This window comes from Anoplopoma fimbria, chromosome 2, assembly GCF_027596085.1.
Source record: "Anoplopoma fimbria isolate UVic2021 breed Golden Eagle Sablefish chromosome 2, Afim_UVic_2022, whole genome shotgun sequence".
Lineage (NCBI taxonomy): Eukaryota > Metazoa > Chordata > Actinopteri > Perciformes > Anoplopomatidae > Anoplopoma > Anoplopoma fimbria.
The window spans coordinates 23,996,309-24,014,698 of NC_072450.1; the positions used below are offsets into that span (position 1 = coordinate 23,996,309).

At 30.7% G+C, this 18,390-nt stretch overlaps 1 protein-coding gene across 1 annotated transcript; it reads right to left on the reverse strand.

Annotated features, from left to right (window-relative positions):
• Positions 1-11,092: 11,092 nt before the first annotated feature.
• atic (5-aminoimidazole-4-carboxamide ribonucleotide formyltransferase/IMP cyclohydrolase) lies at positions 11,093-18,390 on the reverse strand. The gene is made up of 14 exons (XM_054612839.1): positions 18,226-18,390; positions 17,892-18,018; positions 17,075-17,218; positions 15,798-15,886; positions 15,523-15,674; positions 14,639-14,795; positions 13,760-13,885; positions 13,472-13,665; positions 13,277-13,366; positions 13,063-13,188; positions 12,841-12,933; positions 12,572-12,754; positions 11,653-11,808; positions 11,093-11,465 (listed from the first exon to the last, which is right to left on the reverse strand). Exons 1-14 carry the CDS (start codon positions 18,242-18,244, stop codon positions 11,346-11,348), a joined length of 1,776 nt encoding a protein of 591 aa, XP_054468814.1. The 5' UTR covers positions 18,245-18,390; the 3' UTR covers positions 11,093-11,345.

The following is an 18,390-nucleotide window of genomic DNA, read 5'->3' on the forward strand; positions in this document are numbered from 1 at the left end:
GTATAGTATGTTGAAAAAAGTAATAATATAGGACGTCAAAAAGTTATAAAAATGTCATAGTTTAGAATGAAGTAAAAAGTCAGGGTATAATATGTTGAAAAAAAACATAGTATAGTTTGTTGAAAAAAGTCATAGTGTAGTATGTCGACAAAAGTCATCAAAAAGTCAGAGTTCTTCAATTCCTAAAAGATCATAGAATAGTATGTCAAAAAATACATGGTATAGTATGTCGAAGAAAAATATTTTAAAAGTCCCAGTTTCATATCTTATAAGTCATAGTATAGTATGTCAAAGAAAGTCATGAAAAAAGTCATTGTTTTACATGTTTAAAAAATCATAGTATAATATGTCAAATAAGTAAATGTATAGTATGTCAAAAAACAACAAAACAAAGTCATAATAAAGTTTCTCCAAAAAAGTCATAAAAAAGTCACACTATATGTCAAGTAATAGTATATTAGGTCAATAAAGTCATAGTATAGTATGTTAAAATAAGTCATAAAAAGTTAAAGTATTGTAAGACGAAAAAGTCAAAATACAGTATTACTCAAAAAGTAATAAAAAAGTCATACTATAGCATGTCGAAAAAAGTCATGAAAAAGTCAAAACTTTTCATTTCATAAAAAGTCATAGTATAGTATATTAAAAAAATACAAAGTATCAATATCATTGTATAGTATGTCAAACAAGTCATAGTATAGTATGTTGAAAAAAGTAATAATATAGGACGTCAAAAAGTTATAAAAATGTCATAGTTTAGAATGAAGTAAAAAAGTTATAAAAATGTCATAGTTTAGAATGTAAGTAAAAAGTCAGGGTATAATATGTTGAAAAAAAACATAGTATAGTTTGTTGAAAAAAGTCATAGTGTAGTATGTCAAAAAAAGTCATTAAAAGTCATAGTTCTTCAATTCATAAAGTCATTGAATAGTATGTCAAAGTAAGTCATAAAATAGTCATTGTTTACATGTTGTAAAAAGTCGTATTATAGTATGTCAAAACACCTCATAACAAGGTCATAGTTTAGTATGTAGAAAAACAGTTTACTATTTCAAAAAATACATGGTATAGTATGTCGAAGAAAAATATTTTAAAAGTCCCAGTTTCATATCTTATAAGTCATAGTATAGTATGTCAAAGAAAGTCATGAAAAAAGTCATTGTTTTACATGTTTAAAAAATCATAGTATAATATGTCAAATAAGTAAATGTATAGTATGTCAAAAAACAACAAAACAAAGTCATAATAAAGTTTCTCCAAAAAAGTCATAAAAAAGTCACACTATATGTCAAGTAATAGTATATTAGGTCAATAAAGTCATAGTATAGTATGTTAAAATAAGTCATAAAAAGTTAAAGTATTGTAAGACGAAAAAGTCAAAATACAGTATTACTCAAAAAGTAATAAAAAAGTCATACTATAGCATGTCGAAAAAAGTCATGAAAAAGTCAAAACTTTTCATTTCATAAAAAGTCATAGTATAGTATATTAAAAAAACACAAAGTATCAATATCATTGTATAGTATGTCAAACAAGTCATAGTATAGTATGTTGAAAAAAGTAATAATATAGGACGTCAAAAAGTTATAAAAATGTCATAGTTTAGAATGAAGTAAAAAGTCAGGGTATAATATGTTGAAAAAAAACATAGTATAGTTTGTTGAAAAAAGTCATAGTGTAGTATGTCAAAAAAAGTCATTAAAAGTCATAGTTCTTCAATTCATAAAGTCATTGAATAGTATGTCAAAGTAAGTCATAAAATAGTCATTGTTTACATGTTGTAAAAAGTCGTATTATAGTATGTCAAAACACCTCATAACAAGGTCATAGTTTAGTATGTAGAAAAAAAACAGTTTACTATTTCAAAAAATACATGGTATAGTATGTCGAAGAAAAATATTTTAAAAGTCCCAGTTTCATATCTTATAAGTCATAGTATAGTATGTCAAAGAAAGTCATGAAAAAAGTCATTGTTTTACATGTTTAAAAAATCATAGTATAATATGTCAAATAAGTAAATGTATAGTATGTCAAACAACAAAACAAAGTCATAATAAAGTTTCTCCAAAAAAGTCATAAAAAAGTCACACTATATGTCAAGTAATAGTATATTAGGTCAATAAAGTCATAGTATAGTATGTTAAAATAAGTCATAAAAAGTTAAAGTATTGTAAGACGAAAAAGTCAAAATACAGTATTACTCAAAAAGTAATAAAAAAGTCATACTATAGCATGTCGAAAAAAGTCATGAAAAAGTCAAAACTTTTCATTTCATAAAAAGTCATAGTATAGTATATTAAAAAAATACAAAGTATCAATATCATTGTATAGTATGTCAAACAAGTCATAGTATAGTATGTCGAAAAAAGTAAAATATTCATTAAAAAGTCATAGTTCTTCAATTCATAAAGTCATTGAATAGTATGTCAAAGTAAGTCATAAAATAGTCATTGTTTACATGTTGTAAAAAGTCGTATTATAGTATGTCAAAACACCTCATAACAAGGTCATAGTTTAGTATGTAGAAAAAAACAGTTTCTATTTCAAAAAATACATGGTATAGTATGTCGAAGAAAAATATTTTAAAAGTCCCAGTTTCATATCTTATAAGTCATAGTATAGTATGTCAAAGAAAGTCATGAAAAAAGTCATTGTTTTACATGTTTAAAAAATCATAGTATAATATGTCAAATAAGTAAATGTATAGTATGTCAAAAAACAACAAAACAAAGTCATAATAAAGTTTCTCCAAAAAAGTCATAAAAAAGTCACACTATATGTCAAGTAATAGTATATTAGGTCAATAAAGTCATAGTATAGTATGTTAAAATAAGTCATAAAAAGTTAAAGTATTGTAAGACGAAAAAGTCAAAATACAGTATTACTCAAAAAGTAATAAAAAAGTCATACTATAGCATGTCGAAAAAAGTCATGAAAAAGTCAAAACTTTTCATTTCATAAAAAGTCATAGTATAGTATATTAAAAAAATACAAAGTATCAATATCATTGTATAGTATGTCAAACAAGTCATAGTATAGTATGTTGAAAAAAGTAATAATATAGGTATAATATGTTGTAGTATAGTTTCTCCAAAAAAGTCATAAAAATGTCATAGTTTAGTCAATAAAATGTATAAGTAAAAAGTCAGGGTATAATATGTTCATAGTATAGTAGTTTAGTTAGTATATTAAAAAAAAAATCATTGTATATGTCAAAAAATCATAGTATAGTATGTCAAAAAAGTCATTAAAAGTCATAGTTCTTCAATTCATAAAGTCATTGAATAGTATGTCAAAGTAAGTCATAAAATAGTCATTGTTTACATGTTGTAAAAAGTCGTATTATAGTATGTCAAAACACCTCATAACAAGGTCATAGTTTAGTATGTAGAAAAAAAACAGTTTACTATTTCAAAAAATACATGGTATAGTATGTCGAAGAAAAATATTTTAAAAGTCCCAGTTTCATATCTTATAAGTCATAGTATAGTATGTCAAAGAAAGTCATGAAAAAAGTCATTGTTTTACATGTTTAAAAAATCATAGTATAATATGTCAAATAAGTAAATGTATAGTATGTCAAAAAACAACAAAACAAAGTCATAATAAAGTTTCTCCAAAAAAGTCATAAAAAAGTCACACTATATGTCAAGTAATAGTATATTAGGTCAATAAAGTCATAGTATAGTATGTTAAAATAAGTCATAAAAAGTTAAAGTATTGTAAGACGAAAAAGTCAAAATACAGTATTACTCAAAAAGTAATAAAAAAGTCATACTATAGCATGTCGAAAAAAGTCATGAAAAAGTCAAAACTTTTCATTTCATAAAAAGTCATAGTATAGTATATAAAAAAAATACAAAGTATCAATATCATTGTATAGTATGTCAAACAAGTCATAGTATAGTATGTTGAAAAAAGTAATAATATAGGACGTCAAAAAGTTATAAAAATGTCATAGTTTAGAATGAAGTAAAAAGTCAGGGTATAATATGTTGAAAAAAAACATAGTATAGTTTGTTGAAAAAAGTCATAGTGTAATAAAAAAAAGTCATTAAAAGTCATAGTTCTTCAATTCATAAAAATAGTCAATTCATAAAGATAGTATGTCAAAGTAAGTCATAAAATAGTCATTGTTTACATGTTGTAAAAAGTCGTATTATAGTATGTCAAAACACCTCATAACAAGGTCATAGTTTAGTATGTAGAAAAAAAACAGTTTACTATTTCAAAAAATACATGGTATAGTATGTCGAAGAAAAATATTTTAAAAGTCCCAGTTTCATATCTTATAAGTCATAGTATAGTATGTCAAAGAAAGTCATGAAAAAAGTCATTGTTTTACATGTTTAAAAAATCATAGTATAATATGTCAAATAAGTAAATGTATAGTATGTCAAAAAACAACAAAACAAAGTCATAATAAAGTTTCTCCAAAAAAGTCATAAAAAAGTCACACTATATGTCAAGTAATAGTATATTAGGTCAATAAAGTCATAGTATAGTATGTTAAAATAAGTCATAAAAAGTTAAAGTATTGTAAGACGAAAAAGTCAAAATACAGTATTACTCAAAAAGTAATAAAAAAGTCATACTATAGCATGTCGAAAAAAGTCATGAAAAAGTCAAAACTTTTCATTTCATAAAAAGTCATAGTATAAAAAAACACAAAGTATATTAAAAAAACACAAAGTATCAATATCATTGTATAGTATGTCAAACAAGTCATAGTATAGTATGTTGAAAGAAGTAATAATATAGGACGTCAAAAAAGTTATAAAAATGTCATAGTTTAGAATGAAGTAAAAAGTCAGGGTATAATATGTTGAAAAAAAACATAGTAAAGTTTCTCCAAAAAAGTCATAAAAAAGTCACACTATATGTCAAGTAATAGTATATTAGGTCAATAAAGTCATAGTATAGTATGTTAAAATAAGTCATAAAAAGTTAAAGTATTGTAAGACGAAAAAGTCAAAATACAGTATTACTCAAAAAGTAATAAAAAAGTCATACTATAGCATGTCGAAAAAAGTCATGAAAAAGTCAAAACTTTTCATTTCATAAAAAGTCATAGTATAGTATATTAAAAAAACACAAAGTATCAATATCATTGTATCAATAGTCATTGTGTAGTATGTCAAACAAGTCATAGTTTAGTAGTAAAAAAAATTCATTAAAAGTCATAGTTCTTCAATTCATAAAGTCATTGAATAGTATGTCAAAGTAAGTCATAAAATAGTCATTGTTTACATGTTGTAAAAAGTCGTATTATAGTATGTCAAAACACCTCATAACAAGGTCATAGTTTAGTATGTAGAAAAAAAACAGTTTACTATTTCAAAAAATACATGGTATAGTATGTCGAAGAAAAATATTTTAAAAGTCCCAGTTTCATATCTTATAAGTCATAGTATAGTATGTCAAAGAAAGTCATGAAAAAAGTCATTGTTTTACATGTTTAAAAAATCATAGTATAATATGTCAAATAAGTAAATGTATAGTATGTCAAAAAACAACAAAACAAAGTCATAATAAAGTTTCTCCAAAAAAGTCATAAAAAAGTCACACTATATGTCAAGTAATAGTATATTAGGTCAATAAAGTCATAGTATAGTATGTTAAAATAAGTCATAAAAAGTTAAAGTATTGTAAGACGAAAAAGTCAAAATACAGTATTACTCAAAAAGTAATAAAAAAGTCATACTATAGCATGTCGAAAAAAGTCATGAAAAAGTCAAAACTTTTCATTTCATAAAAAGTCATAGTATAGTATATTAAAAAAAATACAAAGTATCAATATCATTGTATAGTATGTCAAACAAGTCATAGTATAGTATGTCGAAAAAATTCATTAAAAGTCATAGTTCTTCAATTCATAAAGTCATTGAATAGTATGTCAAAGTAAGTCATAAAATAGTCATTGTTTACATGTTGTAAAAAGTCGTATTATAGTATGTCAAAACACCTCATAACAAGGTCATAGTTTAGTATGTAGAAAAAAAACAGTTTACTATTTCAAAAAATACATGGTATAGTATGTCGAAGAAAAATATTTTAAAAGTCCCAGTTTCATATCTTATAAGTCATAGTATAGTATGTAAGAAAGTCATGAAAAAAGTCATTGTTTTACATGTTTAAAAAATCATAGTATAATATGTCAAATAAGTAAATGTATAGTATGTCAAAAAACAACAAAACAAAGTCATAATAAAGTTTCTCCAAAAAAGTCATAAAAAAGTCACACTATATGTCAAGTAATAGTATATTAGGTCAATAAAGTCATAGTATAGTATGTTAAAATAAGTCATAAAAAGTTAAAGTATTGTAAGACGAAAAAGTCAAAATACAGTATTACTCAAAAAGTAATAAAAAAGTCATACTATAGCATGTCGAAAAAAGTCATGAAAAAGTCAAAACTTTTCATTTCATAAAAAGTCATAGTATAGTATATTAAAAAAAATACAAAGTATCAATATCATTGTATAGTATATCAAACAAGTCAAACAAAAAGTTATAAAAAGTCATAGTATAGTATGTCGAAAAAATTCATTAAAAGTCATAGTTCTTCAATTCATAAAGTCATTGAATAGTATGTCAAAGTAAGTCATAAAATAGTCATTGTTTACATGTTGTAAAAAGTCGTATTATAGTATGTCAAAACACCTCATAACAAGGTCATAGTTTAGTATGTAAAAAAAAACAGTTTACTATTTCAAAAAATACATGGTATAGTATGTCGAAGAAAAATATTTTAAAAGTCCCAGTTTCATATCTTATAAGTCATAGTATAGTATGTCAAAGAAAGTCATGAAAAAAGTCATTGTTTTACATGTTTAAAAAATCATAGTATAATATGTCAAATAAGTAAATGTATAGTATGTCAAAAAACAACAAAACAAAGTCATAATAAAGTTTCTCCAAAAAAGTCATAAAAAAGTCACACTATATGTCAAGTAATAGTATATTAGGTCAATAAAGTCATAGTATAGTATGTTAAAATAAGTCATAAAAAGTTAAAGTATTGTAAGACGAAAAAGTCAAAATACAGTATTACTCAAAAAGTAATAAAAAAGTCATACTATAGCATGTCGAAAAAAGTCATGAAAAAGTCAAAACTTTTCATTTCATAAAAAGTCATAGTATAGTATATAAAAAAAATACAAAGTATCAATATCATTGTATAGTATGTCAAACAAGTCATAGTATAGTATGTTGAAAAAAGTAATAATATAGGACGTCAAAAAGTTATAAAAATGTCATAGTTTAGAATGAAGTAAAAAGTCAGGGTATAATATGTGAAAAAAAAAAAACAAAAAGTATAGTTTGTTGAAAAAAGTCATAGTTAGTATGTAAAAAAAGTCATTAAAAGTCATAGTTCTTCAATTCATAAAGTCATTCAAAAAGTCATAATAGTATGTTAAAAAAAAGTCATAAAATAAAGTCATTGAATAGTATGTCAGTAAGTCATAAAATAGTCATTGTTTACATGTTGTAAAAAGTCGTATTATAGTATGTCAAAACACCTCATAACAAGGTCATAGTTTAGTATGTAGAAAAAAAACAGTTTACTATTTCAAAAAATACATGGTATAGTATGTCGAAAAAAAATATTTTAAAAGTCCCAGTTTCATATCTTATAAGTCATAGTATAGTATGTCAAAGAAAGTCATGAAAAAGTCATTGTTTTACATGTTTAAAAAATCATAGTATAATATGTCAAATAAGTAAATGTATAGTATGTCAAAAAACAACAAAACAAAGTCATAATAAAGTTTCTCCAAAAAAGTCATAAAAAAGTCACACTATATGTCAAGTAATAGTATATTAGGTCAATAAAGTCATAGTATAGTATGTTAAAATAAGTCATAAAAAGTTAAAGTATTGTAAGACGAAAAAGTCAAAATACAGTATTACTCAAAAAGTAATAAAAAAGTCATACTATAGCATGTCGAAAAAAGTCATGAAAAAGTCAAAACTTTTCATTTCATAAAAAGTCATAGTATAGTATATTAAAAAAATACAAAGTATCAATATCATTGTATAGTATGTCAAACAAGTCATAGTATAGTATGTTGAAAAAAGTAATAATATAGGACGTCAAAAAGTTATAAAAATGTCATAGTTTAGAATGAAGTAAAAAGTCAGGGTATAATATGTTGAAAAAAAAAGTATATTAAAAAAATACAATGTTGAAAAAAAACATATAGTTTGTTGAAAAAATCATATAGTATGTCAAAAAGTCATAGTGTAGTATGTAAAAAAAGTCATTAAAAGTCATAGTTCTTCAATTCATAAAGTCATTGAATAGTATGTCAAAGTAAGTCATAAAATAGTCATTGTTTACATGTTGTAAAAAGTCGTATTATAGTATGTCAAAACACCTCATAACAAGGTCATAGTTTAGTATGTAGAAAAAAACAGTTTACTATTTCAAAAAATACATGGTATAGTATGTCGAAGAAAAATATTTTAAAAGTCCCAGTTTCATATCTTATAAGTCATAGTATAGTATGTCAAAGAAAGTCATGAAAAAAGTCATTGTTTTACATGTTTAAAAAATCATAGTATAATATGTCAAATAAGTAAATGTATAGTATGTCAAAAAACAACAAAACAAAGTCATAATAAAGTTTCTCCAAAAAAGTCATAAAAAGGTCACACTATATGTCAAGTAATAGTATATTAGGTCAATAAAGTCATAGTATAGTATGTTAAAATAAGTCATAAAAAGTTAAAGTATTGTAAGACGAAAAAGTCAAAATACAGTATTACTCAAAAAGTAATAAAAAAGTCATACTATAGCATGTCGAAAAAAGTCATGAAAAAGTCAAAACTTTTCATTTCATAAAAAGTCATAGTATAGTATATTAAAAAAATACAAAGTATCAATATCATTGTATAGTATGTCAAACAAGTCATAGTATAGTATGTTGAAAAAAGTAATAATATAGGACGTCAAAAAGTTATAAAAATGTCATAGTTTAGAATGAAGTAAAAAGTCAGGGTATAATATGTTGAAAAAAAACATAGTATAGTTTGTTGAAAAAAGTCATAGTGTAGTATGTCAAAAAAAGTCATTAAAAAGTCATAGTTTTATGTCAAACAAAAGGTAATAGTATAGTATGTCAAAGAAGTCGTAGGATAGTATGTCAAAAAACCTCGTAAAAAAGTCATAGTATAGTATGTCGAAAAAAGTCATTAAAAGTCATAGTTCTTCAATTCATAAAGTCATTGAATAGTATGTCAAAGTAAGTCATAAAATAGTCATTGTTTACATGTTGTAAAAAGTCGTATTATAGTATGTCAAAACACCTCATAACAAGGTCATAGTTTAGTATGTAGAAAAAAAACAGTTTACTATTTCAAAAAATACATGGTATAGTATGTCGAAAAAAAATATTTTAAAAGTCCCAGTTTCATATCTTATAAGTCATAGTATAGTATGTCAAAGAAAGTCATGAAAAAAGTCATTGTTTTACATGTTTAAAAAATCATAGTATAATATGTCAAATAAGTAAATGTATAGTATGTCAAAAAACAACAAAACAAAGTCATAATAAAGTTTCTCCAAAAAAGTCATAAAAAAGTCACACTATATGTCAAGTAATAGTATATTAGGTCAATAAAGTCATAGTATAGTATGTTAAAATAAGTCATAAAAAGTTAAAGTATTGTAAGACGAAAAAGTCAAAATACAGTATTACTCAAAAAGTAATAAAAAAGTCATACTATAGCATGTCGAAAAAAGTAATTAAAGTTTGTCGTTAAAGTCATGAAAAAGTTACCTTTTTATTTTTCATAAAAAGACATAGTATTATACGTCATAAAAAGTCATATTATAGTATGTCTAATATTTCATAATATTGTAAAAGTCATAGTAACGTTCCTTCAATTAGTCAGGAAAAAATATTTTGCTAGTATGTTAAATAAAGTGATTAAAACATACAAAAAAAAGTCATATCAGTCAAAAATTAAAAAAGCCATTGTATGTCGAAAAGTTTATCAAAGAAGTCCTTTGTAGTAAGTCTAAAAAAAAGTCAAGGTCGAGGTTGAAAAACTCATAACAGGTCATAGAACAGTATTTTAATAAAAGTCATGATATTGGCATAATTAAATATTTTGAAAAAAAGTCCTAAAAGGCCAGACTATAGTATGTTAAAAAAAAGTGATAGGACAACATATCAAAATATACATACTATAGTATGTTGAAAATAGTCATTAATCTTTTAAAAAGATAAGTTATAATAGAGAATGTCAATTTATTAAAACACCACTGTAGTTAGTTTAGTTTGTTGAAAAACATAACACGTCATAGGACAGTATGTCAAAATTACAATAAAAAGCCCTAGTATATGTTGAAAAATGTCATAAAAAAAGTAAATGTATAGCATGTCAAAATAGTCTTAGTATAGTGTTTAAAAAGGGGTTCAACATTGATAGGATGGTATGTCAAAAAAACATAAAAATATCGTAGTAAATATATAGAATATATAGAACAAAGCCATAACATGTCAGAGTATAGTATTCCATAAAAATTACCAAAAAAAATGGTTAGCATTTTATTTAAAAATGTCAGAATATGGTACACTTTCCTGCCACCCTCAGTCATATACTGGCTCTAGACATTAGCACTCAAGAGATTAAAACTTTGAGGAAAAGCATTTTTTTGTAAATGTATGTAAGAAGAGTGCTATATAAATCAAAATCATCAGAAACTCAATTCTTCCATTGGAGGCTGAAAACTCATCAATTCTGACTGCACCCTGGCGCATCCAATAATAAATAATGAAAAAAGAAATCTTTCTCTATTGTCGCTAAAGATAGCTTTTGAAGCATATCAGCATATTTGCTCGAGGTGATTCACTTGCATGGGGTTAGGGCATCCACTTTGACTTAGGGCATAAGTCCCAGTGGATGTTTGTGCAATATGTAATGAAATTCCATCCAGGTGTTCCAAGATCACGACCACAAGAAATTTGATTATGCCCTCCAGGCATTTAATGAGATATCAAATTTCGCATTCACGAGAATGGGACGTACGGACAGACATAAGGAATATAATGAGACCAAAAAAACAGACAAAATACCCATGAACTGTCAATTACAGTTTATTTCACACTGAAAATCGACTGACCTAGATTGATCATTAACAGTAAGTGTACATCTCTTTGATGTTAGGATCTCAAGTAAGGAATGCAGTTAATGTGTTACAAAACTGTGGGACCTCTACAATTCAGCATGATGAGGGTAGGAATGTTTTAAGTAATGCTAGAAAAAGAGTTTGACTCGATTGATCCAAAACTGTGAGTTGAGTTTAAAGATCACATGGAGAAGTGCTGAGGTCCTCAGTGGTGGAAAAGGCGGCGGTTAGTGTGCACCAGAGTGATGCCCTGCTCATTACAGGCATCAATCACAACCTTGTCAGCAGCCGAGCCTGCTGGAGCTGCGATGTACTTAACACCACTCTACAGACAGAAACAAAGAACGTTAGTAAAGACGGGTGAGAAGCTCGTCAGAATGGTTTAGGAGTCAATAGAGTTTCCAAAAGATACACGATTTCTGTAAGTGTCCATGGGCCATTCCCAAGCAATTTCTTAATAAAGTGCATACAGTTTTAAGCCCATGCTTTTGGGAAAGGTGCGTTATATTTACCCGTTTGGCACGATCTATGTTATCTCTGAAGGGGAAGAAGGCGTCAGAGCTGACAGCCACGGCATGCAGGGAGCTGATCCAGTTCTTCTTTTCAGTCTCTGACAGGGGCTCAGGTACCTCCTCATACTTTGACTTCCAAACTGCCAAGTCTGGGCCCTGTCAATGCAAAATACACACAATACAGGACATTTCCTTCATTCTTAATGTCTCAAACTTGACATGACATTGAACATCAGACATCACCAGCAGACTGGTGGGCTGTGTGTACGCGACGGCCACTGTGGGAACAATTTAAACGAAACTAGCCAAGTAAAGAAATAAAGTGAAATCCAATGTAGCCCTAGCCAACTCAGTGTAGCTTTGTTCGGTGAGATAGCTAACCTGATAAGACATTTATAACAATAAATGTCTTATCAGGTAAATAGTCATGAAAGTAAATAGTCAGTTTATTTTTTAACAAAAATGATCAGCCGTTAGCCATACTAGCACTAGCTGCACTGTGGTTATGTAGAAATGGTAATAGGCGTTTGTTTGCTCAAATTACATAAATACATGCGTGTCCTCTACAAAAAACAACGTTCAAGTCTGTGGAGGCTGCTTATCAAAATAGAATATATTTTTTTTTTTTATTGTTGTTTGTGCATAGTTAAAATGTATTCATAAATACATAGACAATTTAGTTTGTTGGTGGCAATAGGAATTTTAAAGTATTGCACACAAATAATTCTATTCTCTAGTCTATGCATATTTTTAAATGTACCAGTAATGAAAAAATGAAAATACAGAAGTGTATATAAAATCATAATACATTGAATGGCTATTCTTCCAAAAATGCCACTGAGAAAAAAATGATTGAGGCGTTTAATTATAAAACAATAAATCCTACAACTGAACCTGTTGTCCACGGTTACCCCCGTACCTCTCCAATGGTGCCGCTGACATACTGGTCGATTGCGTTGGCCATCTCGGCTCGCTTCACACCGCTGCAAAACTTCATGCTCAGGACACGAGGGTGGTGTCTCAGCCACCAGTTATCCGCTTTGTCACCAGCCAGCCGTGTGCAGTGGATACGAGACTGTTGACCGGCGCCAATACCAACGACCTGTAAAACAGATACAAGAACACATTCAAGAAAAACTTAAAGCTCATCCAGATTCCTCTCTCCTCCTTAGATCTGCCCGTTCTTACCTGTCCATCTTTAGCGTAGCAGACAGAGTTGGACTGAGTGTACTTGACAGCGATGGAGGCCACAGCGAGGTCACGCACAGCTTCCTCTGAGAGCTTGCGGACATAGAAACAATCAGAAGGGTGAGCACTTTTAATACTTCTAAACAAGTCATTTAGATAGAATATGGCAATAATTATTTAAAAATGACAAAGCAGGATATGAAAGTAAATACAGTGACTCACAGAGCCTTCAGACACAACGTTGCCGAAGAATTCCTTATCGATAAGAGCTCCATTCCTCTTTTGTTTGAGATAGAGGCCAAACAACACTCTCACCTCAGCCTCATCAGGTTCGTAGGCTGGATCCATCTTGGACAAAGAAAACAGAAAATTGAACCAAGCTCTAATTGTAATCTTATTTGCGAATACAAAAATGAGGATGATAAAAATATCTCACCTGAAGCACACAGTAGTTGCCATTTTTCTTTTTGGAGAGGATCTTGAGTGCCTCCTCATCATACCCAGGAGCAATGATACCATCAGACACCTGAGAGCAAGCGTATTGAATCATGGTTAAACGAAAGCCATTTTCCAGCAAAAAAAAAAAATCCTATCATAAAACTCATACTTTTCACTTGACACACAGTTTTACCTCTCTTGATATAATCCTGGCAGTGGGAACGTCACAAACATCTGACAGAGCAATGAAGTCTCCAAAAGAAGACATTCGGTCTGAACCTCTTGCCCTGGCGTAGGCCGTGGCCAGCGGGGTGAGTTCCTCCAGCATGTCATGCACCATGCACACTTTGGCTTCCTCCTCACTCAGAGGAACTGCTACTGCAGCTCCTTCAAAAAGGAAACGTGAAAAGAGTCATTTTCACATTTAAGGCGCGAAATTTAAATTCAAAGAGTGTGTCCGAATGTCTCTTTTTCCACTTACCAGCGGGGCTGACGTGCTTGAAGGAGGTGGCAGCGGCCATGCCGAGGGCGCTCTTTAACTCTCTGACCAGCTGCCAGGCGTTCAGAGCATCACACAGGTTGATAAAGCCGGGGGAACCGTTGACCACTGAGAGGGGGCAAAAACAATGACGTTTCTGGGTAAATGTGTAGTTTTCTACCTATCTATTTTTAGGAGGACAGGGATATTGACAATGCATTACAGCCAAAATCCCTGCCATTTTATTTGTTATCTACACAAATTTGATTGCTGGCTCTCTAATATTTGTCCATTAAATAATGTCTTTTAAAAACCGGTAACAGGAAAACGGCTAGCCCGGTACTGTAGAGATGACAAAATCCAACCTTCTTGTACCCTTAACACTGACCAGTTCACATGTTATAAATTGTTTGTTTAATTTAAACAAAAACAAAAGTGTATGGTCAATAATTCGTTGTTTGGAGAATGGTAATCTGCTGAAATAATCTGCTTTTGACAAAGCATTAATGTATCAGTGGCTCTGAGTGGTTGCCAGGCGTAATCTTATGTAAAATGGCAAATTGTCCTCTTCACACTTCAGTTTCCATACAAATTAAACAAAACAAATATTATGCCTATTTGTGAGCTTTAGAAGTGCTGTTTAGTGGATTTCTTTACATTTACCTTTTACCCACAAGCATTTTCTGTCTTTGAGAAAAGCTAAGCTAACCGGCTGCTGGGTATAGCTTCATGCAAGAGCGGCATTAATCTTCTCATCCAACGCTCCGCCAACAAAAGCCTATTCCCCAAATGTCAAACTACTTTGAGATCAAACCTCTAAACAATGGCACCTCTGACATGCTTAGGTCAGTTGAGACAGTTGTGATGTGATGTTGGGTCTACCTTTGAGGGGCAGGGCTGGGCGCAGGGTGTAGAGTTGGGCGGGTGCTTGGTGAGGGTTCATGCCGTAGCGCAGAGGCAGCTGGGAAACACCGCGGCTGTACTGTCCACGAAAGTAGTCTGATATGGCGTCGTCATACTGCGCTGTGTGTGTGAAGGCCTGAAGAGCAAAGAACATCAAGTACACTCTGATGACAAAAAACCCCACATACTAAGATTATCATCTTCTAATGTGTACCACAGACAGAGTTATAAACCTCAAATGCATTTACAATTAATCACAATCATTTCATACAGGTTACTGAGTGATATGATAAACATATTTATTATATTAACCGACTCATGCCTCAGTACCCTCTCTGCATTTCCTCATGTTTTGTAAGAATCTAACCGGTTACTATCATGCAATTATCATGTTATGACCTGCTCATACCTTATATAAGCAAAAGGTAAGATTCACTTCTTATTCCAAACAGAGAGGCCTTTCCAACAATTGAGATTAGACAGGAACAAGTCCTGACAGTGACGGGGCGGGAATATCGGATGTTTGAGGAAGATGTGATTAGAATATTGGGGAAGGCAGATATAAAAACGCAATATAAGTCCTTTCACCTTCCCAAAAACACTTTCAAAAGGTTTAGTTCAGGATTATGACAAACCAAAATCAGGTCTGTCCCGGCTCTTTTCTCGCATTGCATCAGACTTGTTTGAACTTTGAAAAAACTTTGAAAAAAATGCCTATCATGATTTCCGAAAGCCAAAGATGAAATATTCAAAACAGCTTGTTTAGTCAGACAAACAGTCCGAAACTCACAGATACTCAATTTACTAATATCAGTTCATATACATGCAAATCAACGGTGCAAAAAAATAGAAAAACACGTTACTTTGAGGGCCAGAGTCCTTCGGGTTTCCAGGGTTGTATCTTTGTCCCCTGAACTCTCCATCTCCTTGGCAACCACTGAATAGTCAGCAGGATCACACACTATAGTGACCCGAGCATGATTCTTGGCCGCTGCTCTCAACAGAGTTACGCCACCTGGGGGAAAAAAAGAGAAACTTTTTTTTAAAGCACACGCTAATAATCATAGTTTTTTGCAATGTGACACATTTATCTTTGGATAGGTTATTACAGGCACACAATCAAATCTGCACAACTCACCGATATCGATCTGCTCCACAGCATCTTCCACTGTAACATCAGGGTTGGAGATTGTCTTCACAAATGGGTAGAGGTTGCACACCACCACTCTTAAAAAGAGCAAACACAGAACGATGATAAATGTATTCAATCCACTCAGTTTATTTCTGAAGGCTACATGAAAAACAACACTCGCTCCTCTCTAGAGTTTGATAAGAAAAACTAATCTCTGTCTACCTCCCACACTGAAGTCAGGACTTTCTGCAGGAATGACTCGAATTGATCTGCTTGTTTTCATGCACTTTGAACCTTTTATTTGGAAAACATTGCAGGATTCTGTGGCACAATCTAGCTGCTAGGGGAACATTTACTTACATTAATCTATCTGTGATTATCATAGCAATGTATTGTTTTTGCATATATATCTAAAACAAAAATAGGACATCAAAATTTCCCAAAGCCCAAGCAGACATCGTCTAATGCCCCTTTTTTCCGAAACCCAAAAGATTTTACATTTATGGTTTTATAAAAACGAGGCATTTTTTCCTCTTATAAATGACTAAAATTATTAATCGACTATCCCAACTGTCGAGCTAATTGATTAATAAACAAATCATTTCAGCAGAAATTGGCAACAATTTGCCTTTTAAACTGCAGCATAACAACAGACTGTGTGCCTGCTTCTTTGGCCTTTAAGATACACATTCAACATTGTTGTTCATGTTTCTATGGTCCGTAATATTTTGGTATCACTGCTGTTTAAGTAACACTGTGGTCAAGGATCTCCTGGACTACATTCCTTGCTCTTAGTGTGATCAACAGCCCTACACATCTCTGATTACATGCTGAAACACTCTCCATTAACTTCGGAAGACAAAGAAATATAGATTTCGTTGCGTCAATCAGATTGTGTGTGGGTTTAGTGAAATTCTCCAGTGACAAAAATGCGAAATCTCTGATTTAAATCACTACATTCTTCTTCTTCTTGTCCTGAACAAATGAGAGTCACAGGACAAGCTTATAGCAGGAGCAGCAGCTTGCCAATAAACCAGCTGCTAATCAAATGCACATGCTTTCTAATGGGACAACACAAGTCTGTCCTTTGACCATATCAGCTTGTGATCCTCCACAGGTCATGCATCCTGTTTGATTCAACTGGGCTTTGTAGGAATTTCTCAACCTCCATGCCCCTTTACTGTAAATAAATATCCACCATGTTATTATATTGATGACAGTTTTAAAATGTGAAATTCTGTATTTTTTAAATGTTTAAGACTTTGTTGCCATGCTTCTCTCACCTGACAAGGCTGTAGCCCAGCTTCTTCATATCAGCGGTGTCCGTGGGGGTTTTCCTGGCCAGGATTCCTCCATGGACAGCAGGATGCAGGGTCTTCACTCTGCCCCCCAGCATCTCTGGATGTCCAGTCAGCTCAGACACATCCCTGAAACACAGCAGAGACACTGCCAGGTCAAGACAGGACCATCCATGAGTTACAGTACCAGTCAAAAGTTCGGACACACCTTCTCATTCAACTACTTTGAAGAATGTAAAATATAAAACATATTCTGGTTTGTTGAGCATTTGTTTGTTTACCACATTATTCCATATGTGTTCCTTCATAGTTTGGATGTCTTCAATATTAATCTACAATGTAGAAAAAATAAAAATAAAAATAAAGAAAAACTATTGAATGAGAAGGTGTGTCCAAACTTTTGACTGGTACTATATATATATATATATATATATATATATATATACATACATATATACATACACACACATAACACAGTATAACTATAACTATATATATATAAAAAAATAACTATATATATATATATATATATATATATACAGTACACAGAATTTTGGACCAGTCAGAACTACTTTGAAGAATCTAAAATATAAAACATATTCTGGTTTGTTGAGCATTTGTTTGTTTATCACATAATTCCATATGTGTTCCTTCATAGTTTGGATGTCTTCAATATTAATCTACAATGTAGAAAAAAATAAAAATAAAAATAAAGAAAAACCATTGAATGAGAAGCTGTGTCCAGACTTTAGACTGGTCCTGTAGCTGCTAGATTTGGTTTTAGGACTACTTCAGCACCAACCTGACAGCGAGCCCAGCATCACGCAGGGCTTTGGCTGTGCCTCCTGAGGCGACCAGAGACAGCCCAACATCCACCAGCCTCTTGGCAAAGTCCACCAGTCCAGTTTTGTCTGAGACACTCAAAAGTGCTGCGAGGACAGAAACAGACACTTAACAAACATCTCCATGCATTTTGACATTTTGACATTTCACAACAGAGACGTGAAGATGCGTTTGGATGAGGTAAAGCCGACCACGTTGGCTAGTGTTAGCTGTTCAGTTAGCCTCCTGATGTCGCAGAAGAAAACTTTATATGAACGAAAGCAAATGAACTCAATCTGAAGTTAAACCCTCACCAAGCTCTGCGGAGGCCATGGTCACAGTCCCGGGTTAGATCTGCAGGCTGTGCGGGTGTACGGCGGGTTTCTCTTCAGCCTTTGCTCGGTTTAACCTGCGACCTGCAGAGGAAGTTTGGGGATACTGAGACAAGTTCATTAGCAATGCGTTGTCTCATCATGTGC

What these genes read in the sequence shown, in the direction of transcription:
- atic (XM_054612839.1), bottom strand. An exon ending in GAAGGACTCTGGCCCTCAAA is followed by an intron (nt 14,796 to 15,522) that starts GTAACGTGTTTT and finishes TTTGCTCTTCAG; the next exon opens with GCCTTCACACACACAGCGCA. An exon ending in GCTACGCTAAAGATGGACAG is followed by an intron (nt 12,755 to 12,840) that starts GTAAGAACGGGC and finishes TCTGTTTTACAG; the next exon opens with GTCGTTGGTATTGGCGCCGG.